Source organism: Leuciscus leuciscus (assembly GCF_965113295.1).
Source record: "Leuciscus leuciscus genome assembly, chromosome: 16".
Classification (NCBI taxonomy): Eukaryota; Metazoa; Chordata; class Actinopteri; order Cypriniformes; family Leuciscidae; genus Leuciscus; species Leuciscus leuciscus.
In genome coordinates this window covers 34,500,669-34,528,395 of record NC_138740.1, presented here as the reverse complement: position 1 = coordinate 34,528,395, position 27,727 = coordinate 34,500,669, and the positions used below count along the sequence as shown (strand labels likewise).

Below are 27,727 nucleotides of genomic sequence, written 5' to 3'. Positions count from 1 at the left end.
GGGGGGACTAATTCTATCGCCCCTTTTGCTAACAGATTTTGTATTGCGGAGCGAAGCACGTGACACACGCCACTTCTCACCGAAGTCTTGACGACCGCCTGAAACTTTGGGGGTCTGTGAGCGAATTGGAGCGGGTAGCCTCGCTTTATTGTGTTTATAACCCAACTCGACACACCGGGGATGGGTTGCCAGCCAAGGTTTGTGCGGCTAGGGTTTGACACATGTTCGGGGACGGGCCACCTAACACAGGGGGACATGATACCCTTATATTGTGATTTGTGCACATATTGAGTGTTGGGCTTTCGCCTGGGGCAAAGTCAGAGTGACAACTGGGAAGGGGCCGCCTAGTTAAGGGGCACTGCAAACCCGTGTGTTGTGTGCTTGAAACATACTCTTTATGTGCTTTGTCTGTTTGTAGAGGTGCCCACAGTGCAGTGGGCCTGTTTTCTACAGTAAACAATTCTCCAGCCGCCTGAGCTAAACAGGAAGCGTGTCTTATGACGGGCTCGGACTGATTCGTGAAGACTCATATCTTGCTCTATTAGAGCTGTTGTAGGAGCAGTGACTATCTGTGGTGGCGCACGCTTCGTAGCGGGCACGCTGACTGCAGTGATAGTGTGCGCGGTATGAGTGGCGTGCTCTTTGTAACGGAGTGTAGACCCGGAGTCAGAATTATAAAGAACTGAAGAAAAGTTTTACTGAAGATAGTTTGCAGTTTCATCAGCAGAAGTTCAGCAGAAGTTCAGCTTCAAGACTCACACAGGAGTTTGTAGACCGCCCCGCTTACAAAGATCACAGCAGTTACACCCTACACCACACACACACACACACACACACACACACACACACACACACAGCAGTTATACCCTACACCACACAAACACACACACACACACACACACACACACACACACACACACACACACACACACACACACACACACACACACACACACACACACACACACACACACAGCAGTTATACCCTACACCACACACACACACACACACAGCAGTTATACCCTACACCACACACACACACACACACACACACACACACACACACACACACACACACACACACACACACACACACACACACACACACACACACACACACACAGCAGTTATACCCTACACCACACACACACACACACACACAGCAGTTATACCCTACACCACACACACACACACACAGCAGTTATACCCTACACCACACACACACACACACACACACACACAGCAGTTATACCCTACACCACACACACACACAAGCACACAGCAGTTATACCCCCCCCCCCCCCCACACACACACACACACACACACAGCAGTTATACCCTACACACACACACAGCAGTTATACCCTACACACACACCCACGTCTCCCAAGGAGAACTACACTTTAGTCTAAATGGTAAATATAGGCTTTAACTGAGAAATGGTCCCTTAAACTATAGACACAAACTCAAACACAACACATGTCCCCATTTCATTTCTGGAAGCCGGGCTAAATAAGCAAGCACTGTTACTGCATTCAGATATCAAATACAGACATTAAAGATTACATGAAATGAACATTTCAGTGATCACACTGGTAACTTCAGTAACAAAGTAAAATCTCCAGAGAAGTCATTCAACTCATTTGATATTTAGAAGAAAGAATATTGATTAATACCTTGAGCATAATCACTCATTACATGCAGTGGATTCCAATCTTTGCAACACAACAGAGGATCAATACGGGTGTCGGAAGAACAAAACATGCAACACTTAGAATGCAATTCACAACCATTTTAACCAGTTCCCCTTATCAAACAATCAAACTTCAATACTAATTTTAGATTAAATTAAATTAATGTATTAAAGGTTATTCCATCTTTTGCTTACACCTTCGGTCAATGCTAGTAGACAAATGACTGAAACTCTTCCCACATGTAGAGCACTGGTGCGACTTCTCTCCAGTATGAATTCTCTCATGATCTTTCAGGCTACCTGACTGAGAGAAACTCTTTCCACAGTGTGAGCACTTGTGCGGTTTCTCTCCAGTGTGAATTCTCTGGTGTCTTATTAAGCTGCTGGATATTCTAAAGCTCTTCCCACAGTCAGAGCACATATAAGGTCTGAAGACGCTCATACACTTTTAAATGTTCCAGTTGTGAAAAACTCTTTCCACAAGAAGAACAAAAGTGAGGCTTCACACCAGCATGAAAGTGAATGTGTTTTCTTAAGTTTGATGAACAAACAAATGTTTTATCACACTGATCACAGCTGAATGATCTCACTCCAGAGTGACTGACGGCGCAGATGACTTTTAGATGTGAAACTCTTTCCACACTGAGAGCATGTGAACATTTTTTTCTCCAGTGTGAATTCTCATGTGATCATTTAGGTATCTTTTCCAAATGAAACTTTTTCCACACTGAGTGCATGTATAAGGCCTTTCTCCAGAGTGAATCATCATGTGTCTGTTCAGGGTTGATTTATATACAAAACTCTTTCCACACTCAGAGCAGGTTAAAGATCCTTTGACTCCAGATTTTCCAGCTTGTTTCAGTGTGAAATTCTCTTCAGTCTTTGAAACGACTGCATTTCCATCTTCATTTGTGAAATAATGAGGTTTCAGGTCTAAAATAAACAAATTAAATTCCCATAATTCAATAAAAGGATAAATGAGAAACAAAAATAAATAGCAAAATCTCAATTTCGCACAAATCCAGTTTACCATTGAGTCTACTAGTATCTAGTTTTAGATGTTATTTGTATATGTCAGTTTTCATCTTAATGTTCCTCATCAGTCATTAAAGAGAATGAAGGAAAACACCAACCTATTTGTTCCTCTGTATCTTCATCTTTTATTCTGCAGGGTTCTTCCTTAATCTCCATCTTTACAATAGTAAGTCCATAGTTTCTCCTGGAGTAATTCCTCCTGCTTGCTTCTTCTTCTCCTGTGGGAATGTAACCAGAATGAGTATGCTATGCCTTTAAGTGGGCAGGTGGGGTGATTGGGTCGGCCGCATTTAAAGTCTCGCGGGTGTCGATGAAAGAGCGTTTGTTCTCATTCTCCGCTTAATGCACGAGTGTGCGTGGTCTCTCCTTTTACTGGCGCGTTGGAAGAACTGCTTGTGTGTTAATGCTGTACTTGAATTCAATGTGAGTAAACAAGTTTTTTTATGAGTTGATCTTAATAGGAGATAAGTTAGTATAATGTGCCTGCAAATGTGTCTTAGGATTATTCCTGCGCTGAAGACCTGTTGATCGGAGAATGCAGTGTGCGTGTCACCCTGCGTCTGGGCTTGGCTACCTGTGAATGTATTTTTAGGATCATTCCTGTGCCGATGACTTGTTGATCTGAGAACGCTCGACGTGAGTGCATGGTTAAGTTTATTAATGATTTATGTAAAGGGTGGTGCTAAAGACCTAGAATGTGTATTTTTAGGATCATTGGTGTCTATACTCGGCTGAGTTACAAGTGCCAGCATTGACGGACGTTTGTAAGGAATAGACTGCGTTACAACTCACTCTTGCCGCTTATTGAGACTCTTATGTCTCAGCCAACCAAGTGAACTATAGTGTATTGAGTAGGCCTACGTGAGTATTTTACACGTTTGTTTTAAGGTAGAATATGTTGATTTTTATGTGAAATAAAATGTGAATTGGTTTTAATTACAGGTTTCGAAACCTTCTTTGGGCGGTGGTCATCGTTTCTTTTCCCACTGAAATTTTGATTTATTTTGTTTTCTTTCGTTAATTGGATAATCATGTCATCGTTGTAGCGTTTTATGGTATTAATTTTTTTGAAATCTTTCTGTCTTATTTACTGGTGTACCACTGTATGGGAGGCTTTATTGGTTTGTGTGTTTGATATATGGTTTGATTGGTTTTGATTTTTATTGGGTTTTGATTTTTGTTTCCTCCCATGTGGTGTGTTTTCCAGTTTATGATTTCAGTTTGATTTGTTTATTTTGAGTGCCATATCTCTCATTGTCTTCTGTTATATAATTTAATTTGCATTATAATTTTCCAGTTTATGATTTCAGTTTGATTTGTTTATTTTGAGTGCCATATCTCTCATTGTCTTCTGTTATATAATTTAATTTGCATTATAATTGTCCAGCTTAATTAATTCAAAGGTTAGATTCATCATTTGTTTTCTTTAATTTATCATTTTTCTTAAGTACTTTAATTCTGATAGTTTGGTGCATTGTTTTCATTTGTTTTGTTTTCTTTGTTTGATGTTTTCTTAAATTGAGTGGGGTTGTTGTGGTATCTGTTTTTGGTTCTTTTGAGGTTTTGGTTTGTTTTATTCTCGTAAGTTTGTGAAACATTTTCTGAACAACAGTGCTACCAATCAGGTTATTTCAACCACCATATCTGTGAAGGATTGTATCTGTCATTTTAATAAAGCATCAACTTTTTGCACTCTGACTTCTGGTTCATTCATTTGAACTGCCTGTGTTAAAGTCATCATTGTTAGGGTCCCCCATCCCATAAGTGGGGGTGGCGTAGTCAATTTGGTCAAGGTCACACTTGGCGTAGTCGGCGGGATTATATATTAAAGAAGGCTGAGTGCAAATGGTTGTGTTGTTTTAAAGTGTGTATTTTGTGGGGTGGGGAAAGAAACGGTGGTTGCAAAAGACCGAAAAAAATTATTTTGTTACGAGCAGTGATCCTCATCCATCGTCAGTTGTTTTCTGGGTTGCTTTTGTGTGTATGTTACAGATCACTATGGAGGAACAACTTAAAGTCTTGACTGAATTGGTACAACAATTGCAGACAGATAACCAGCAACTTCGACAAGAACTCGTAAGGAGGCCCGTGGAGGTTGTTGGTGAGGCTCAATCTGCTAGTCCTAGACGTGATGTTGGTGCCCGTCCATCTGCTAACATTCCGGTATCTGAACGTTATGTTTGTGTTCCACGTGAAAGAAAGTGTCCCAGGTTTTCTGGGAGGAGGTCTATTGATTTATTGACGGTGGAAGATTGGGTTGAAGAAGTACGTCGGTCTTTGATAGTTCGTCCAGTCCCTGTGGCCGAGAAAGCTTTGTTCGTCTATGATCTTTTAGATGGAGAAGCTAAGGCTGAAGTAAAGTTTCACCCTTCTAGTGATAGGGATGATCCTGAAAAAATCTTTACAATCTTGCTTGATATGTATGGTTGTTCTCAGTCTTTGGTTGGTTTGCAGAAGCAGTTTTTTCAACGCCGCCAGCTGGAGGGAGAGTCGCTCCGTGAATACTCGCACGCTCTCATGGCTCTAATGGAGGCAATGAAACGTAAGAACTTGACAGGTATTTGTAACCCAGACCACACATTACGTGATCAGTTTATTGAACATATGCGTGATAATACCCTTCGTAGGGAGCTGAAACGACAGGTGCGGTTAAATGCTGAGATGTCATTTCTGGAGGTTCGTGCTGAGGCTATACGGTGGGCAGACGAGGGAGACACCCCTAGTGTAAGATCTCGAGCTCATTCTTGCGCTGCAGACGTTCAGGTGGTGGAGACGTATAGGTCAAATCGATTTTCCTCCGAATCCACTAATGAATTGGGCGAGCTTAAAGATTGTCTCCGTAAACAACAGGCGCAGCTGGATGCTATTTTGAAGCACTTGAGTATAAATCCATCAAATCCTGTAGGGGGTGCTGTTGGCTCCCGGCTGGGTTCTGCCCGTTTCCAAGCCGATGGTAAGCCGATCTGCATGCGTTGCAATAAAGCTGGTCATATTGCAAGGTTTTGCAGATCTGACTTAGCAGGCATGCACGTGAGTGTGAGAGAGGGGGTAGGAATTGGCCAGGGACAGTCATCTCAGGTGCGAGATCAAACAGTTGTACAGGAAACCCCAGTGCAGCCGGGAAACTAGCACCCTCTGGTGTTGGGAGCTTGGCACCAGAGGGGGGTCCTTTTGGCTCTAAAGGGGTATTTGAGGAAGATGTGGTCCAACTTATTGGGCAGTGCCCTATAGTGGAAGTTTGTTTTGGGGGTGTGAAAACTCCCTGCTTACTGGACACTGGATCTATGGTGTCAATGGTCACAGAGAGCTTCTTTGAGTCTGCATTTCCATTGCATATCAGGGAATGTTTGAAACCTTGTAGCTGGTTACGGTTGAAGGCTGCTAATGGGCTGGACATTCCCTATTGTGGCTACTTGGAGCTGGAAGTCGAGGTTTTGGGTAAAATTCTACCTAAAATGGGGATACTAATTATGAGAGATCCACTAGATCCTCTTATACGGCAACAAAAGCTTGCAGTCCCAGGTCTCTTGGGCATGAATGTTTTGAACTGTTGCTATCAAGAGCTTTTCTGCCAATATGAAGAGCGTTTATTTTCCTCCCTCACGGTTAAGCAAGCAGGGAAGGAGTGGAAGCAGGCCCTTTTGGAGTGCCAAAGTTTAGCTCTGACTGCTGAGTCTGGGTTCTTGGGGAAGGCAGTTGTAAGGGCAGGACCGGCTATACGAGTGCCAGCGGGTTCCCTTCAATGGGTTCCTATAAATGGTTGTCAAGGTATGGCACGTGTTATTACTTCTGTATTCTTGGAGCCCCCAATAGGTGAGGAAGGGGCACTACCTGCGAATATCCTTATCTCAAAGAGTTTATTACCAGTAGAGCAGGGTGTAGTTCATGTTCCTGTAGTAAATTTGGGAGAGAAGGACCAATGGCTTAGGCCAAAAACTCTTTTAGGCCAGCTGTATATGGTCAATCTGCAGTCAGTTCTGGAACCGGAGTTGGAGGAGAGTGTGAATAGTCAGGACATGGTGAGTTGTAATCAGGTCATGGAGGCAGGTAGCGGGTTATCCTTGGATTTTAATGAGGCGTCATGGCCTTCGTTATCCACTGCTCAATCTCAGCAGGCTAAATGCCTTTTGACCCGTTTTAGTTCCGTGTTTAGTAAAAAAGAGGGTGACTTGGGGTGTACTCACCTAGTCCAACATGAGATTCCAGTGCTAGACAATGCTCCTGTTCGGCAGCGGTATCGTCGGTTGCCTCCCTCTCAGTATGAGCAAGTTAAAACTCATATTAGTGAGCTGCTTGAACAGGGTGTAGTTCGGCCTAGTTGTAGCCCCTACTCATCACCTATTGTGATTGTGCAAAAAAAAGATGGGAGTATCCGTCTTTGTGTTGATTACCGCCAACTCAATGCAAAAACACGGAAAGATGCTTACCCACTTCCAAGGATTGAGGAATCGCTTGATGCGCTAACAGGTTCTAAGTGGTTTTCTACTCTTGACTTGGCGAGTGGGTACAACCAAGTTCCAGTGATTGAACGGGATAAGGAGAAGACCGCTTTCTGCACTCCATTTGGGCTTTTTGAAGACAATCGAATGCCTTTTGGTTTGTGCAATGCACCCAGTACTTTCCAGAGGCTTATGGAGAGGATTTTTGGTGATCAACGGTTCCAGTCACTTTTGCTATATTTGGATGACATCGTCATCTTTTCTGGTTCCTTTGAACAACATCTTCAGCGGTTGGAGATGGTTTTGGGACGTCTTCAACAAAATAATCTAAAATTGAAGTTCCAGAAATGCCATTTTTTCCAAAAAAGGGTTAGGTACCTTGGCCACATAATTTCCTCCCAGGGAGTGTCTACTGACCCAGAGAAGATCAGCGCTGTAGCCAACTGGAAGCGGCCCAGTAATCTTTTGGAGTTACGCTCCTTTTTGGGTTTTGCATCATACTACAGAAGGTTTGTAGAGGGTTTTGCTCAATTAGCAGCACCTCTACATCGATTAGTAGGGGAGCTCCAAGGTAAGGGAAAGAAGCGAGGTTCAGGTACTAATACTCTGTTGGAAGGACGGTGGACCGAAGTTGTGGAGAATGCCTTTGTGGCTTTGAAGAAGTCGCTGATAGAGGCCCCAGTTTTAGGCTATGCTGATTTCACTAAGCCATTTGTGTTAGAGATAGACGCTAGCCAGGTCGGCCTTGGTGCCGTATTGTCTCAAGAACAGGAGGGGCAGCGGAGGCCTATCGCTTACGCCAGTCGGGGTCTGCGCCCTGCAGAAAGAAATATGTTAAACTACAGTTCAATGAAATTGGAGCTCTTGGCCCTTAAGTGGGCCGTCTCCGAGAAGTTTCGGGAATACTTGCTGGGTGTCAAGTTCGTGGTGTTTACAGATAACAATCCTTTGAGTTATCTGCAGACTGCCAAGTTGGCTGCCGTAGAGCAGCGGTGGGCCTCACAGTTGGCGTTGTTTGATTTTGAGCTGAAATATCGTCCTGGTACAGCCAATCGCAATGCGGATGCACTCTCCCGCCTGCCTGTGAATCCAGCTTCTGAAAGGGTCAGGGAAATTGCTTCTGGTATAACCGTACCCCACGAGCTTTCATTAGTTCAGTGTTTAAGCTCTGCTTTGGACTGTACCTTAGCCTCAGAAATAGCAGTTCTGCCCTCTCGTGAGAAGGCAGATATGCAAGCTCTTCAGGCGGCAGACATGCATATTTCTGCATTTTTGAAATATTGGCGAAGAGGAGTGGTCCCTACTCGTTATGAAAGAGCTAGGGAGTCTAGGGAAGTAATGGAGCTTGTTCGCCAGTGGAAACGTGTTCGACAGGTAGATGGAGTTTTGTATAGGGACGTTTTTTTGGCTCCAGGAAAGGTTAGAGTGCTTCAGGTGTTGTTGCCTGGGGTTTTACGGAAGGAAGTGTTGGAGGGCCTTCATGACCATCACGGGCATCAAGGTATAGAGAGGACAACCACTCTGGTGAGAGAGAGATGTTTCTGGCCCAATCTGCGTCACGATGTTGAGCAATGGTGTATCAAATGTGAGCGCTGTGTGGTCGCTAAGGCTTTACGCCCTAAAGTTCGGACAACTATGGGACATTTGATGGCTTCAAAGCCTTTGGAAATTCTCGTGATTGACTTTACACTCTTGGAGCGGGCAAGTAATGGATGTGAGAATGTGCTCGTAGTTACTGACGTGTTTTCTAAGTTTACCCAAGCTTATCCAACTCGAGACCAAAAGGCAAGCACTGTGGTCCGTATCCTGACTGAGAGGTGGTTCTATGTTTATGGGGTGCCAAAACGCATTCATTCAGATCAGGGGCGGAATTTTGAGGGAGAATTGCTTAAGCGACTGTGTCATCTATACGGGGTCCAGAAGAGTAGGACTACAGCATATCATCCTGAGGGAAATGGGCAGTGCGAAAGGTTTAATCGCACTTTGCATGATCTATTGCGCACTTTGCCCATTGAAAAGAAAAGGGTATGGCCTCAGTCTTTACCACAGTTACTTTTTGCCTACAATACCTGCGCCCATCAATCCACCGGCTACTCTCCCTACGAGCTTATGTTTGGCCAGAAGCCAAAGCTTCCCGTGGATGCCCTTTTAGGGATAGAGGACGGGAGTACACCAGTGACTGTCCAAGACTGGGTGGCGAGTCATCGGGACCATTTGGCCTCTGTGTACGTTAAGGCTAGGCAGCAGCTGGGGGTGGCAGCAGCCCAGCGAGCACGTCACCATCCAGAATCTGTGCCTCTTTTGCCAGTTGGTACTCGGGTTCTTTGTAAGAATCATTTCCCAGGCCGGCATAAGATTCAGGATGTGTGGGGCGCGAAGGTGTATGAGGTAGTAGAGTGTTTGGATGGGGTGGGCACTGTGTATAAGGTAAGACCGCAAGACACCGTGGGGTACGTGAAGAATGTCCACCGCTCGGAATTGCGAGAGCTTCCTGATGGGTATGTACCCTTGGATGAATGTGAGGTTGAGGCAAATTGTCCCCCAGCAGGATTGCTGTCGCCGGAGCATGGTCATTGGAGGCAATTAGCTGAGGAGGATGAAATGTCAGAGGAGGAGACTACGGTTCTACGTGTAGCCCAGGAGGGAGGTCCAGCAGTAGTTGGGCAAGATGTGGGTGAGCGGGAGTTGGGCAGGTGTTTAACTGAACAAGTCATTGATCCCCCAGATTTCCAGTGTCCAGTGGAACAGGTACTTGATTCCCCAGACTCCCTAGAGCCAGTTCCTGGACTTTACGATCATTTAGAACGGGAACCTGAGCCGGGGCGGGCAGAACTTGGTTTACGTCGGTCGGTTAGAACGAGGGCTGGCCAGCATACAAATCCATTTAATCTGCCAAGGCCGGTACAACCCTTGGAAGATCAAGCCCCCCAAAGTTCAGCCTCCGTAAGTTGCCTATATGTCCCTTTTAGACCTTGGGACTAGGATGGGTATGATGGGGATAAGCGCTGTCACCGGGACGGCGACTTTTGAAAGAGGGGGTGGATGTAACCAGAATGAGTATGCTATGCCTTTAAGTGGGCAGGTGGGGTGATTGGGTCGGCCGCATTTAAAGTCTCGCGGGTGTCGATGAAAGAGCGTTTGTTCTCATTCTCCGCTTAATGCACGAGTGTGCGTGGTCTCTCCTTTTACTGGCGCGTTGGAAGAACTGCTTGTGTGTTAATGCTGTACTTGAATTCAATGTGAGTAAACAAGTTTTTTTATGAGTTGATCTTAATAGGAGATAAGTTAGTATAATGTGCCTGCAAATGTGTCTTAGGATTATTCCTGCGCTGAAGACCTGTTGATCGGAGAATGCAGTGTGCGTGTCACCCTGCGTCTGGGCTTGGCTACCTGTGAATGTATTTTTAGGATCATTCCTGTGCCGATGACTTGTTGATCTGAGAACGCTCGACGTGAGTGCATGGTTAAGTTTATTAATGATTTATGTAAAGGGTGGTGCTAAAGACCTAGAATGTGTATTTTTAGGATCATTGGTGTCTATACTCGGCTGAGTTGCAAGTGCCAGCATTGACGGACGTTTGTAAGGAATAGACTGCGTTACAACTCACTCTTGCCGCTTATTGAGACTCTTATGTCTCAGCCAACCAAGTGAACTATAGTGTATTGAGTAGGCCTACGTGAGTATTTTACACGTTTGTTTTAAGGTAGAATATGTTGATTTTTATGTGAAATAAAATGTGAATTGGTTTTAATTACAGGTTTCGAAACCTTCTTTGGGCGGTGGTCATCGTTTCTTTTCCCACTGAAATTTTGATTTATTTTGTTTTCTTTCGTTAATTGGATAATCATGTCATCGTTGTAGCGTTTTATGGTATTAATTTTTTTGAAATCTTTCTGTCTTATTTACTGGTGTACCACTGTATGGGAGGCTTTATTGGTTTGTGTGTTTGATATATGGTTTGATTGGTTTTGATTTTTATTGGGTTTTGATTTTTGTTTCCTCCCATGTGGTGTGTTTTCCAGTTTATGATTTCAGTTTGATTTGTTTATTTTGAGTGCCATATCTCTCATTGTCTTCTGTTATATAATTTAATTTGCATTATAATTTTCCAGTTTATGATTTCAGTTTGATTTGTTTATTTTGAGTGCCATATCTCTCATTGTCTTCTGTTATATAATTTAATTTGCATTATAATTGTCCAGCTTAATTAATTCAAAGGTTAGATTCATCATTTGTTTTCTTTAATTTATCATTTTTCTTAAGTACTTTAATTCTGATAGTTTGGTGCATTGTTTTCATTTGTTTTGTTTTCTTTGTTTGATGTTTTCTTAAATTGAGTGGGGTTGTTGTGGTATCTGTTTTTGGTTCTTTTGAGGTTTTGGTTTGTTTTATTCTCGTAAGTTTGTGAAACATTTTCTGAACAACAGTGCTACCAATCAGGTTATTTCAACCACCATATCTGTGAAGGATTGTATCTGTCATTTTAATAAAGCATCAACTTTTTGCACTCTGACTTCTGGTTCATTCATTTGAACTGCCTGTGTTAAAGTCATCATTGTTAGGGTCCCCCATCCCATAAGTGGGGGTGGCGTAGTCAATTTGGTCAAGGTCACAGGAAGATGGGAATATTCCCCAGCATTTAAACTCTCATGAACGGCTGTGGGAGCTTCACTGACTGAAGGAGTGAATTGTGGTCGTTGTTGCTCATTTAGCAGATGATCATCACACTTACAATCACTCTCAATTATCCAGGTGCAAATAGTCGTTTAGAAACAATTCCATGATTACAGAATATACACTTTGGGCTTTTTGAGTCCATCGTGTATACGAGTAAATGCTATAGTTTCAGCAACACGTGTAGTTTTAGTTTAACCCTCATCAATATTCTTTCAGCTTCTCTCTAAACTGAATTGAAGGATTGATAGTTTAACAGTGCTGGAATAACTCAATTCTGATAATAACACCACTTTTGAGAAGATAATGACTATAGAAAAAGCCTCCGCTCATCCGTCAATGAAGTCTTGTAGTGAGGTGCTGCTAAACTAAATCATCATGGAAAATTGTAAAAATACAGCAGCCGCACACTCAAACACTGAGCAAGATCAATTTATTTGCAAGCTTTCGGTCTTACGACCTTCTTCAGGCATACAAACAGAGTGAATGTGGCCATACAACACGCGTCTGTGGGTGAAAACCCGGTAGTCAATCTCTCTAACAAGGTACTGACCACGCATGAACTCTCTGCTTTATCTAAAGGACTAAGTTTTGTTCCTACATGCTCAGTTGATTCTTTTGAAATTAAAATAGATTTATTTCGCTTTTTTAGAAAGCTTAAACTGAAGCACATGTTTGGTGATTCTGATATGCAAAGATCTGATAAATCTATTTTTAGGAACAAGAGTAAATTCGTTCCTAGTTGTGAAAATTCTACTATCCAAACATTTTGCAGAGTGGTTGAAAAAGAAATTCTGGACAAGTACACTAGAGACTATTCTTATTCTAATATGACCTGTTACGGCCAGAGTTAGTTTATTTGTGTGTATCTCTTTCATTGATCCGGTTCTCTCTTTCCTAATAGGCTCCGCCCCCTGCGCACCTGCAGCCGGTTTAGTATCTAGGCTGGATAGCCTATATAACATCAGAGTGAAGAGAGAAGGAGCGCGGAACTTGAGGGATATGTTTGTTTTCCACAGCGGCGTGATCGTTGCGATCACTGTTTTAGCTCTGTGAAGAGCTTGACGTTCACTGAGGGAGAAGGGCTTGAGAGGATTGAGCTGTGTTTGAATGTTGTTTGTTTCTATGACCTATCTTGAAAGATTGGCCATAGAAGAACTCTCTAGAGATAATGATATCATTATCAAACCAGCTGATAAGGGGGGTGCGATTGTAGTGCAGAATATGGCTGATTATAAAAAAGAAGCTTATCGCCACTTATACGAACAGTTCTACAGGAAGCTTAAGGTTAATCCTACCTTAGATTTTCAAAAGAAAATTCTTAATGTTACGAACATGGCTTTATCTTTGAACTGGATATCCAAAGATGTGTATGATTTCCTTAATTGTGAACATCCTGTGATTCCTATATTCTATATGCTACCTAAGATCCACAAGAGCCTTATAGAGCCAAAAGGTCGACCCATTGTGGCTTCCAATGATTCCCTTTTGGAACCCTTGTCTAACTATGTGGACCATTATATTAAGCCGTATGTTTCTAAACTTCCATCCTATATCAAGGACTCAACTGATGTCATTAATAAGATCGCAGAAATTAACGATCTTCCTGGTGATATTTTTCTGGTCACAATAGATGTAGAAAGCCTCTATACAAATATACCCCATGAACGAGGATTAGATGCCTTAGGTTTTTAACTCCAAGATCGCACTGATTTCCCCCCCAGTGAATTTATTTGTGAATTGGCCTCTCTAGTCCTTAAGCTAAATTACTTTTCCTTTGTAGGGGAGTTTTATTTACAGCTAAAAGGCACATCCATGGGTTCCACCTTCGCTCCAGACTTTGCCAATTTATATATGGGTATGTTTGAGTGTAACTTTGTCTTCAATCTTGACAGGAACCCCTTTTGTCAAAAAATCCTTAAGTGGTACAGATATCTTGATGATATATTCTGTCTTTTTCAAGGGAAAAGGGAAGAACTCTTAGAGTTCGTGTCTTTTTTGAATGGTGTTTATGCTGATTTAAAATTCTCAATTGAATATGATCTACAACGTGTATCTTTTCTTGACATGTGGATTGAGTTAAAGGATGGAGGCCTCATTACCACACTTTACAGGAAACCCACTGACCGTAACACCTTCCTTTTGGCAAGTAGTGCCCATCCTAAAGCCTTGAAAAATGGCTTACCTAAGAGTCAGTTTTATAGACTGAGGCGCATATGCCATTCTGATGAAGATTACATAGAAAAGTCTTTGGAAATGAAACAAAGGTTTCTAGAAAGGGGCTATTCTGCTCAGTGTGTTGAGGACGCCCATCAGGCTGCCCTGTCGAAATCAAGACAGATCTTATTGACAAAGAGTATCCAGGAAGAAAATAATTTTTCAGTAACTTGTATTACCACCTATATATGGGGCGCCGTTTGTAAAGCATCTCATGCTGAAAATAACAGCAACATTTTGTCACATTTAGCTTCAAACAATGTTGTATTTAACTGGTATGAATTTTTTACGGTCACTTTTTACCACATTTACAACAATATTTGTCAACTTAGAGATATTTTAAATAGTTAAATCTAAATATTAAATGTTACACCTAAATGTTAAATGTTAAATCTAAATGCTAAATCTAAATCTAAATCTAAATGTTAAATCTAAATCTAAATGTTAAATGTTAAATCTAAATATTAAATCTAAATCTAAATGTTAAATCTAAATCTAAATGTTAAATGTTAAATCTAAATCTAAATGTTAAATCTAAATGTTAAATCTAAATGTTAAATCTAAATGTTAAATCTAAATCTAAATGTTAAATCTAAATCTAAATCTAAATCTAAATCTAAATGTTAAATCTAAATCTAAATGTTAAATCTTAAATCTTAATGTTAAATCTAAATCTAAATGTTGAATCTACAGTGCCCTCCACAATTATTGAACCCCCTGGTAAATATGATCAAAATTGGCTGTAAAAAATAAATCTGCATCGATTATCCTTGTGATCTTTCATTCAAAAAATGTGCAAAATTCTAACCTTTCATTGAAGTAAAAGAATTGAAAGTGGGGGGAAATCACATTATGAAATAAATGTTTTTCTCCAAAACATGTTGGCCACAATTATTGAAACCCCTAGAATTTTTTACGAGTAAAATATCTCTGAAGTATATTCCCATTAATATTTACCTTTTTTAGTACACCAGGGTGACTAGGAACATGAAACTGTCCAGCTATGACTTCGTGTTTCACAGGAGTTTAAATATGAGGAAACACAAAGGCCAAATCCCCTTAATCATCCATCACAATGAGTAAAACCACAGAATACAGTTCTGATGCGTAGCAAAAGATTGTTGAGCATCACAAACTAGAAAGTGGCTGTAAGACAATAGCTAAAGAATTGAAAATCCCCATTTTGACCATCAGGGCAATAATTAAGAAGTTATAACCAACTAAAGATGTTATGAATCTGCCAGGAAAAGGACGTGTGTCTATACTGTCTTAATGCACGGCGAGTATGAAAGTTTGAGTGGCCAAAGACTCTCCAAGGATCACAGATGGAGAATTGCAGAGAAAAATTATCAAACAACCCCTACATCCCCACATGTTGTTTGGGAGGGTTTAAAAAAAAACCTCCTCGCTCATCCAAAAACAAATTCCAGCAAATTTAATTGTCAGACACGACTGGATCTTCAAACAACACAGGGTTCTGTGGTCAGATGAGACTAAAACAGAGCTTTTTGGCAGCAAACACACTAGATGGGTTTGGTGAACACAAGGATAAAAAGTACCCCATGTGTACAATTTAATATACCATTGGATCTTTAATGTTGTGGGCATATTTTTCTGCTGGAGGTCCTGGACTTCTTGTTCAGATACATGGCATTGTGGATTCTATCAAATATCAACAGATAAAAAATCAAAACCTGACGCCTTCTGCTAGAAATCTTATAATGGGCCGTGGTTGGATCTTCCATCAGGACAACGATCCAAAACAAACATCAAAATCAAAACAAAAATTTGTTGTGGAGCACAAAATGAAGCTTCTGCCATGACCGTCTCAGTTCCCTGACCTGATGAGTGGGCTGAACTGAAGAGAAGAAGCACCAACATGGATCTGGGAATCTGAAGGATCTGGAGAGATTCTGTGTGGAGGAATGGTCTCTGATCTCTTGTCAGTTATTCTCCAAACTCATCAGGCATTATAGGAGAAGACTCAGAGCTGTTATCTTGGCAAAAGGAGATTGCAAAAAGTATTTAATAAAAGGGTTTCAATAATTGTGGCCAACGTGTTTTGGAGAAAAACATTTATTTCATAATGTGATTTTCCCCCCACTTTCAATTCTTTTACTTCAATGAAAGGTTAGAATTTTGCACATTTTTTGAATGAAAGATCACAAGGATAATCGATGCAGATTTATTTTTTACAGCCCATTTTGATCATATTTACCAGGGGGTTCAATAATTGTGGAGGGCACTGTACATCTAAATGTTAAATCTAAATCTAAATGTTGAATCTAAATGTTTCGGGTGAAACTAAATATTTAACTAATATGCAAAATCAAAATGCCGGTAACCGGAAGTGCCAAAATAAAAGCTTGAGGAGGTCAGTGTGTGTTTATAGCATGGTTTATAGTGTCAAATAACGAATAAAAACCATCTCATCCGAGGAAATGGACTCTTGGACATGGATTATCGTGATAATAACTACCTAAAATAATAAACACATTTGGAGAAACTGTATTTGAAGAGTAGGCTAGTGTCACTTTTATGAAAAGTGCGGGACTTATGACCTGCAGCCATAATAGCCAGCCACGAGGGGGCTCACTTTGACTGAATGTCATGTCATCACTCTCATCACGAAACTCTACAGTTTCTCCAAACGTGTTTATTATTTTAGGTAGTTATTATCGTTATATTATAGTTATGATGGTTTTTATTCGTTATTTGACACTATAAACCATGCTATAAACACACACTCGAGCTTTTATTTTGGCACTTCCGGTTACCGGCATTTTGAATTTGCATATTAGTTAAATATTTATTTTCACCCGAAACATTTAGATTCAATATTTAGATTTAGATTTAAAGGGACTCTGTGTAGGAATTTCTCCCATCTAGTGGTGAAATTGTATTTTGCATTCAAATGAATAATGCTCTCCAGCGCCTCACTTTTTCAAATGCGCGTTGCATCTACGGTAGCTGTTATGTACCAAAAAGCTATGACAGGATGTCTTATAATAGCACTTCCGAGTTTTTCTTGGTGAAACTGAAACTTGAAACAACGAAAAAAAGATTGTTAGTTATCAATTACTGACTGTGAAAAACATTAACTATGGTAATTACTAGTAATGCCGCCTTTACTCGTTATATTTTTTGAAGTACGTGCATTGTTAGATATCATCATCATCAGAGCCTTCTCTATTCGTTACTTTACTCAATAGCTGCTATTCATCAAAGAGTCTGTTTAACTTTTAACTATAAATGTTCTACTGTCTATATAACATAGCTGCCAACTTTTGAGTTTTGCTTGGAGTGAGATTTATGGAGGAGCGGGGGTGGGGGGGATATCTACACAAGATAGGCATTAATTTTTCTCAAGAAAAAAACAACTCACCTAATGCTGTAAACATACAGAAAGATACATAATGCGTTTTTTTATTATTATAATAACTTTATTTAATGATATAAATACAAATATAATAAATATGTAATATAGTACACATATTTAGCAAAATACTCTTTATAGCTCTTTTTTTCTAGCCAACTAACTGCTAGCCTTTATATGGTCATTAAATGGCTTTCCTGAGGTAAATGTTGTGACATACATAATTGTTCTCCAGCTGTTTACCATTTGTTTGATTGATTGGTCGATATAATGTATGAGGAATATACATTTCGGTAAGTTGTACTGTATCTTTCAACATTGTTCATTTGTGTTTATTTACTAGCTAGAGATGATCGGTTCACGTGCCGCTAGGGATCCGTCGTGACTCGCGTCACATTTACAAGCGCCAAAAACAGTATATATTGTTTGAATTTCGTAATAAAAGTGACAGAATCTGAGAGCTGCGATTTTTTTATATCATAAGTAACCTGCTCTGTCTATTCTGTCAGTCTCCATGTCCTCTTTGCTTCGCGATAAAGTACACAACCAAGCAATGAAAAAAAAGCTTGTAATTAAGGCCGTAACATTGACTTACCTGTCGAGAAGAAAGCAGGAAACTTCAGGGTCTCTTTTGAAAGCTTTCTCCTGCGTTAGCTATCCTGACATTAACCCTTGTTTTTGTAATCTCCGGTCACGTTTCCTTTTACGGTCTATTTTGAACTTTTTCGACGACGAGGACTCCTTATCCTGGGACTCAGCATATGTATGAATGAACGGTGTATAAATAACCGTGCAGTGCAGCCTTTTAAACTTGCCGGTGCAGTGACAAGCGCCTCTCACTGCTCTGCTCCTCCGCTTCTGCTGGCTTCAGTCACGTGACGCTGGTTCTGAACGAAAACGCGTTGTGGAAACGCGTTGGCCTAGTACTTTTTGTCCCTCTCTGCTATTATAGTTTTTCAAGATGGCGGAACCAGAGCCATAGAGAGAGAGAGTTGCGACACTCCCATAGACCTCCGTTGTAAATAATGGCGGCGCTTTTAACCGCCTACTTCCGGGATATGAAGATCGGAATAGTTCCAAACACTGTCATTTGGGCGTTGGACACCATTCACTTACATTGCTGCGCGTCGTGTTGTTCCAGAGTTAAGTTGCCGAAATATCGACCTCTTTTGAATTGTCAACTGTCTATATTGTATCAGAGGCCCTTTGCGATGCTTATACTGGTCTTCATTTGTACATGCACAGCGTAATTATTTATATTTTATGTTGGTTGTTTCAACCAATTTTCAAGCACTGCCTGCTAGCTAACGTTAGTTAGCTAGCGCGACTTCGTCAGCTAAGAGTTCGGTAATGAATCGCTACCACCTTTATAGCAACTTTTATTTTATTAAATTTTTTGGGATATACTAACTTTTCATTATGTTATTATTGTCTTGAGTGAAGCGGCTTGTGAGAACAATGCTGGACCTTTAGGATTGTTATGGCCATCACCAGTCCTGTCTGTTTCATGGATCACCTGCCCCTGGTTTTTGTTTTTCTTGTTCACACACACAAGCACACATTTTTGTTGTCTGTCATTGTTTAATAAAAAATATTTTATTTGAAAACCTTCATTTGTATCAGCCATGCTTAAATTCGTTTTTAATCTGTTATAGTTTTGATAATGTGTATGGCCTTAATCTTAAAATAATATTCTTAGTCTTAACATGATCATGTTTCACGTTGTGGTCCTGGGGGTGGCCACTTTCATCAGAAGAAGTGAGCTAGCTTCTAAGCGAATTCTGAACGGACCGCCACGGCAGACCTCTTTGCGTGATCACGAAGGTAGGCTAATGGCTGAATCAAAATTTATAAGCAAAATCACGGGAATCAATAGCCTAATACAGCCCAGTTGTGCTAAAATAAATATCATGAGACGTCCATCATCAGATGAATGATATGGAAAAGTTAAGTTAGAGTCCCATGTATATAAAGATAATAAATTCTTCGTTTACGAGGATTAGTCTGATCATTGGCATAGGTATTTGTACACCATTGAGGGCATATTTATGAATAAAAATATTGATTTTAGATAATAAAATACCTAAAAAGCTACACATAGTCCCTTTAACATTTAGATTTAACATTTAGATTTAACATTTAGATTTAGATTTAACATTTAGATTTAACATTTAGATTTAGATTTAACATTTAACATTTAGATTTAACATTTATATTTATATTTAACATTTATATTTAACATTTATATTTATATTTAACATTTATATTTAACATTTATATTTATATGTAACATTTATATTTAACATGTAGGCTATATTTAGATTTAGCATTTAGGTGTAACATTTAATATTTAGATTTAACTATTTAAAATATCTCTAAGTTGACAAATATTGTTGTAAATGTGGTAAAAAGTGACCGTCAAAAATTCATACCAGTTTTTTAAACATTGTTTGAAGCTAAATGTGACAAAATGTTGCTGTTATTTTCAGCGTTAGCCGCTTTACAAACGGCGCCCCATACCTATACCCCTCAGGCTCACATATTTAAGAGTACCATCCTTAAATATTGGCACATTTTGACCTCAGACCCAGCTCTCATCCAACATTTCAAAGATCGACCCATTTTTGTTTACAAAAGAGGGCCAAACCTACGAAATAAATTGGTTAGAGCCAATATATTACCAAGTCCCAGACACACACTTTTAGCTCCCCTCAAACATGGAAATTACCCTTGTGGTAACTGTGCTCAGTGCCACAATACGTGGAAAACAAACACTTTCACACATCCTAGAACAGGGAACTTTTTTCCAGTAAGAGGGGTTATCACATGCAACACTAAAAATGTTGTATATATGCTTAAATTCACATGTGATATGATCTATATTGGTAAAACTATTCGCCCTCTGAAGCAAAGAATTAGCGAACATAAAAGTTCAATAAGACGAAATGATATGAATGATCCTGTTGCCCGCCACTTTAATAACCACTCGCATTCTCTATCCTCCCTCAGGTTTCAGGGAATAGAACAGGTTACTTCTCAGAGAGGGGGTGATGTTGACAGGACGGTGACTATGTCAGAGAGAGCTGTATTGGATCTATATGTTAGAAGCTCTACAACCACTGGGTCTCAATGAGGATTTTGATATGAGCGTGTTTCTTTAATCTCATCACTATAGACTGTTCTATGCTTTATGATGGTCATAGCCTGATATTTGCATAGAATAGTGTGTTCTTTCTATTTGTGCCGATGCAATGTAATCTTATAATGTATTTTTCTATTTGAAGTTTTGATGTAATTTATGTTTTTTGTTTTCAGTAGACCCTGTGTCTAAGGCTATACTTGATATAGGCTATGTTGAACTACATTTCCCATGTTCCCTATCCCTGTAGCCTTAGCCATGTTAACACAGGTGTCTGGCATTATGCAATCAGGAGAGGTGATTGGCAAGAGCCCTTTTGTATGGCCACATTCACTCTGTTTGTATGCCTGAAGAAGGTCGTAAGACCGAAAGCTTGCAAATAAATTGATCTTGCACAGTGTTTGAGTGTGCGGCTGCTGTATTTTTACAATTTTCCGAGAAGATAATGACTAAAATACCATAAAGAAATAACAGTACTGTTACAGTAGGCTTACAGTCGGCTCTTTCATTTGAATTGAATAACGGGAATTTAATGATTTGAGACCCAATTGAAGTGAATGAAGACAAGCTGCATCTATTTAAAAAACCTCATCATTTCACAAATGAATTAAGTCTGAATTTCACAGACTGAAAATAATTAATGCAAACAAACAACAACAACAAAAAAATGTGTAAAGTGTTTCATAATGGAAACATTAATGTGCACAGGAGAAATCACGCAGATAAAAATCTATTCTATTTCATTCCAGAGTTTAAATAATATTGCTTCTTCTTAACTGTTCAAGATCTGCTAGAATATCTTGACATTTCTTTGAATGGGCAACTTTCACTTTAGCACGATGCATTGCCTGTCATCCGCCAGTAGAGGCGCTCGAGCAACCGAAGCAATGACACACACCCGAGTCTAGGAGAAGAAGAGAAGTGAGCAAGGGAAGGGGACATAAACATGAGAAGTGGAACACAGCCGTTAATTCTGCTCTAAATCTGCTGTTTTTCAGACTGTGAGTACATTCATTTGATCATTTATTAGGAGAAATCGAAATCCAAACGACTGAACGAGTCAGTTTATTTAGTGAATCACACAGAAATTAATTTAAACGAACTGACTGTTGTTCACTCGTAAACATTACTGACTGCTTTTTCCACAGTGCAATTTGTGAAGATTATGAGTTGTGTTTTAATTGTATAATGAACAAATGAAAACTGGTAAACAGAGTTTTTAATGCTCAGTCATATCTAATGTAAGCAGGGCTCGATGTTTCCCCCTCGTTGAAAAAATGACAAAAAGCTTCCGCTCTGTAAAACCACAAAATAACCCATTACCATCAACATTAGATTAACTGTGGTGATGATGGGAAACCGCGGCTTCCTGAAGCGTTTGAGGCTTTCATCAAAATGCGCTAAAGACGGTTCATTACTCGAAGCTTTTAACACAATGAGCATTAGCGACATCTGGTGGTCACACTTGTTTTCTCCACCATATCTAACAAATCAGGCAGAGCAGAATAGGGATGGGACGATTACCGGTTTCACGATAAACCACGATAAAATGTACTGACGGTTAGTAATATCGTTTAAAATTTAATTATCATTAAAACCGTGTTTGATTATCGCGATTTTAGATCCTGTTCAGCCAGCAACAGTCTGACGCAGGCGCAGCGCGCAATGTTATTTTTTTTTATTCAAGAAGGAATTGCGGAAGGCAGTGACCGTGCTCGGGAGATTTTTCAGCCTTTTAAAAGAACCAATTCTGATGTGTGGTCATATTTTGGCTTTAACAAAAGTCCCGAGGGAAACTTAATCGAGGATGGTCACCCTGTCAGCAGAACATGCACAAGAAAAAGTCGCTGCAATAGGGGGAAACTTCAGATCTGCCGAGTCGTCTTGTGTGACCATCACCGACTGTTGTATAGCGAACGGAAGTTAACTTTGACCTCAATACCAAAACTACGTCTGGGAAATTATTGGGCATGAAATGTTGTTTTAAGTTGAACTATTTTATATCAATAAACGTGAGGCTTCCGCAAAGAAAAGTTCGCAGCAAGTGGCTTAGCCAAAGACGAACGAACGAACAAGTTCAAACAAGACTATAAGAGTGACATTTAAGGGATACTAATTTATATTCAGTATACACTTATTACACCGATTTTTTTTTTTTTTTTTTTACCACATAGGCTAATTACGGGGACATTGAATTGGGATTAATGTTTTCTTACCTTTTTATAAATCATGTACAGCGTACAAAACAATCGTTCAGACAAGATGATCACAACAATATTATCAAACTCTGTAAACAATAAATCAACTCTGATTTATAAATTTTCAATACAATTAAAAACGGAGACACAAGACGGCAAGTTGTATTTGAATGAAACGAGCGAGCGCGTCCATTGTGATACATGGTGTAACGTCTGTCAGAGAGTTTGAAGTCTGCCCAGATGAAGAATACAAGACAAGACAGTGCAAATGAACTGGTAGTTCCACGAGACTTTTATAGATGTTTTCTCTCAGTTAATCACACTCTTCACATACATGTCGAAGAGCGAATGTTAAAAGGGAAAAGAAAACTCTAAAACATGCTACAAATCAAAGTAAACACATTATAATAAAACAACGGTCAGCAGTAGAGCGGTCATCTTCCTCTTTGCGTGATCAATCTCACTCTCACTGTGCGTGCGCGCTCACATAAAAACAGCATGCATACAATAACGTACACCATAGAAGAAGTTATCTTAAAGGCACATCCACATTCATGTCATGAACACTACTTAACACTAGGTGGCCGTTACAATGCATGTGCGCGGTCTTATAATGCGTTGCTATTGGCGACCGTCATTATAAGGAAGGAAATGCTTTAAAAAGTGCATAGAGCTGCTTGTTTTATTTTTTGTTTGTTGATTTTCAAATATAAAACTTGTTGAAATGTCTTCAGTGTGAGCATCAACTCTTTTTGAACACTTTCATCTCGTTTTAACAAAACCGTGATAATATTGATAATCGCGATAATTTTGGTCACTATTATCGGGATATTAAATTTTCATACCGTCCCATCCCTAGAGCAGAAAAAGCACGTGACCAAACAAAGCTTCAAAAGTCCGTGACATGTAAGAGTGGAATCGAAGAAGGGTCTTTCAAAATAAGATATAGATTTTTAGGGCTGGGTACCGAGTTCGATACTTTTTAGGTACCGACCGAATTGCCTCGATACTATCGAGTATCGAAAAATGACTTGTTTTTCGGTACCAGATTTCGATACCTAAGGGGTTAACTCGTCAACGTCAGTGCTCAAACAAATACATATGAAATGCACAACGACACACCTAAAGTCGCTCACGCACATACACGCAAACTCTACAAACACGAGACGCGCGGAACTCTCCGCACACATACTCATATGAGACGCGTGCGCGCACAAACTGTCCACGCACATACTCATATGAGATGCGAGCACACACACACACAAACTCGCGCACATACTCGCGGCGACGCGGACCGCAAGATCTGTGATTGGTCGGCTGGATAGCATCGCGTTTCCTCCTACGCATTTCCGGAATGATCTTCTGCACTCTGCACCGCCCGCCCGCCATTTTTAAATTCCGAAGATCAGTGAGGAGCCATGGAAATAGACCAAGTGACCGAGAGATTGCTTGAAGAAGTGCAGAAATACAGCCATCTGTATGACTCCTTCAGTCGCCATTGCTCGTAGAAACCTAAACTCAAAACAGCCGCGAGGAATGTAAACACAGTGGAACTGGAACATTAAAACCCACCCGCGCCAACTAGCGTTTCGGCGGTGTAACTGCAGAGCAACACAGACATTCGCAGAAGTATAAATGCTCACGACGGCGTCGCCTACGTGCGTACCCTACGACGTACACTACGGCGTACACTCGACGCAGAAGTATAAATTGGCCTTTACTCATATGAGACGCGAGCACACACACACAATACCCTAAAGATGTGGAAAAGTCGATCAAAAGTGTGGCTACATTTCTCCAGGCTCGATGCCAACAGCGCGCGATGCAGTATTTGCGGTAAAATAATTGCTGCAAAGACCGGTACCACGACAGATATGAAGACCTTGACAGTGCACGGAGTAAACATAAGAGCAGAAAGTTGCTGCGTCTTCGACTGGTAAATGAAGAGATACCTTGTTGATCACTCTGACTGTGTTTATATTGCAATAATGACCTACTGAATGTACACTGCCGTTCAAAAATGTGTTGGTTAGTCAGCTTTTTTTTTCAGTAAGGATGCATTAAAGTGATCAAAAATGACCTTAAAACATGTGTAATGTTACAAAAGATTTCTGTTTCAAATAAATGCTGTTCTTTTGAAATTTGTATTCATCAAAGAATCATGAAAAAAATGTATCATAGTTTCCAAAATATTAAGCAGCAAACTGTTTTCATATTTCTGAAGGATCATTTGACACTGAAGTAATGATTTTGAAAATTCTGCTTTGACACCACAGGAATAAATTACTTTCTGAAATATATTCAAATAAGATTTTAAATTGTAATACTATTTCACAATGTTACAAGTTCTACTGTAATTTTGCTCAAACAAATTCAGCTTTGGTGAGCATGAGCTCTTTATAAAAAAAATGTTGTTCCTTTGTGCACTGGCTAAGGAGCATGAGTCAAACTGAAAAACTAAAACCAAAGTTTTTCTGAGGTAATGTGTTATGTAATATTGTTAAAATGGATTTCATAAAATTGGTATCGGAAAAAGTATCGTTCAGGAACCGGTATCGAAATCTCGGTATCGGTATTGGTATCGAAATTTTTTGAACGATACCCAGCCCTATAGATTTTACCCTGTCAAACATTTTATGACTAAATATAAAGCAGATGATACACAATGCTCATTTTGCCAAGTACACACGCAGAAACTATCAATTATTTTGGTCATGTTTTTCTATACTGAGCAACTTTGGGAAAATATTGAAACATTTCTTAAAGATAATATCCAGCCAGATATATCAATATATTTTAAAGACATAATTTTTTGGTACTTTTATAGGCTACTTTGTATAAAATTATACTTTGATTCTTACCCTATGCTTGCTTTGTTATGAATTTAATTGATCTTCTTTAACTTATGTCCATAAATGTAAGTTTACCAACAACAAACCATTTTTTTCCCCTGTGTTTTTGAAAGGGTTTAAAATGTATCCTAATACAATTACGTCTTTGGTAAATAAGAAAGCAAGTAGGACGTCTTCAATTGTAAGGATTTTCATTTGTACAGTGTAACTGATATATAGATTTAATATCTTAACATCATGTTTTTTTTCTCTATCTCTTTTTTATTTAGTTTTTTTAGTTCTCAGCTCTTTGTTAACTTTTCTCATTTGTAATCTGATGACATTGAACATATTGTTAATACATATTGTTAATACATTTTGTATATTGTAAACAAAGTTGTAGCCTATATCATAAACATGTACCAATATATCGGTTATCTGCTTTCAAATATAAAGAATTATTGCTATCGGACAATTTTCATATCGGTACATGCCTATTTTGAGGAGTTAGGCACATTAATTGTGCATATATGAGGCATTTGTGTCAAGCTGTTTAGAGGTGATGCATTATTAACATGTTGAAAAGACATTTTCTTGCATGAAATCAATCAGAAAAACTCTTTACATTTTGAAACTATGAGAAATTAAAGTTAAAAAAACTAGTGGGATTTATTTAATGAATAAATTGAAATCCAGGTCCATACTTTTATTCATGTTATCTTGGGCATTTATGAATTGAAAAGTGACCTTATTTAAAAGTATTGTTTTATATTGTAGATATCGATCCAATCAAAATCCATGTGAAAACAGCTAATATAAAAAAAATGGTGTATTGGATTATAGCAAAAGAAAAAAACTCCACAAAAGTTTTTTCACAACTTTCAAAAAGAGTAAATAAAAACAGAGAGCGATTGATAACGACAGTCAGAAGAGAGAACAATAGCAATGTTACTGTCACTCCCACAGCCGCTGTACTAGAAACACCCTCACAGCAGCCTTAACTAGTTTTTTTGTTTAAAAACTGTGTAAACATTTTTATTATAATAATACAAAGTATACAGTTATAAATGTGCATACATTACAAAAAATTTAAGTATAAAAAACAGTGTTTTTGAATTAGTGGAGTAAAAGTTATGTGTTTTATTTTGAAGTAAAAAAATTAAATCAGAGCCTTGGGGTAAGATGAGCCACTCAGAATTGGCACAGTAGGTGCTAAGTGGCATGTTGTTACTAGTGTTATTGTTTTTAAATTGGGCATGGGCATCTCCCCATGTTACCCTACTATTAGGGTAAAGCTTTTGCACCTGAATAATATAATAATAATACTAATAACATATTTCCATCTTCCCACAGGAGAAGAAGCAGCAAGCAGGAGGAATTACTCCAGGAGAAACTACTGACATACTATTGTAAAGATGGAGATTGAGGAAGAACCCTGCAGAATAAAAGATGAAGATACAGAGGAACAAACAGGTTGGTATAGATAGAACAATACATATAAAACTAGATCATAAACTCAGCAAACGTCCTCCCACTTTCATTTGCTTTTTTTTTTTTTTTTTAAGCAAATTTCTGATTATGTGAAAATATTTTTATGAGCATGGAAAGAGTCAACAACTGAGACATAAACGGACCAAATTTCACAGACATTTGACGAACAGAATTGGAATAATGAGTCCCTGAACAGAGCGGGGCTCAATGTCAAAAGTAGCAGTCATTATATGGTGTTTCCAGCTGTTTAAATGCTATAATGCATCTCATCTTAATGGACTGAGAAAGATTTGCCAGATCTTGCTGTGAGATGTTACTTCACTCTTCCACCAAGGCACTTGCAAGTTCTTAAACCGATCTGAGGGTTCATAATGTAGTTACATGTAGTTTGGCATTAGAACGGATGATCCGCTGATCTTCCGGGGCAGTCATGGCCTAGTGGTTAGGGAGTTGGACTGGTAACCCAAAGGTTGCTGGTTCGATTCCAGAACCGGTGGGAAATGACTGAGGTGCCCTTGAGCAAGGCATCTAACCCCTAAGCGCTCCCCGGGCGCCACACAAAGGCTGCCCGCTGCTCTGGGTGTGTGTATCCACGTTTGCAGTGTGTGTGTTAACTACTCACTACTCTGCTCC

The 27,727-nt window shown here is 39.5% G+C and overlaps 2 protein-coding genes across 3 annotated transcripts in view; both read left to right on the top strand.

The window, feature by feature from the left end:
* Nucleotides 1–27,727, top strand: part of LOC309478177 (uncharacterized protein) — a 61,567-nt gene that overhangs the window by 10,008 nt on the left and 23,832 nt on the right. The window contains exon 2 of the mRNA XM_082141781.1: nucleotides 26,957–27,076. Coding sequence (XP_081997907.1) covers nucleotides 27,019–27,076 — 58 coding nt within the window. The 5' untranslated portion in view covers nucleotides 26,957–27,018. The remainder of the gene's footprint in view (nucleotides 1–26,956; nucleotides 27,077–27,727) is intronic.
* The window catches only part of LOC309478109 (uncharacterized protein), a 127,241-nt gene continuing 120,848 nt past the window's right edge, over nucleotides 21,335–27,727 (top strand). The window contains exon 1 of one of the 2 annotated variants that reach the window (XM_082141612.1): nucleotides 21,335–21,575. The gene's annotated coding sequence lies outside the window, so the exon portion shown is untranslated. Of the gene's footprint in view, nucleotides 21,580–27,727 lie in introns of both variants that reach the window. The other variant, XM_082141613.1, reaches the window with a different exon arrangement.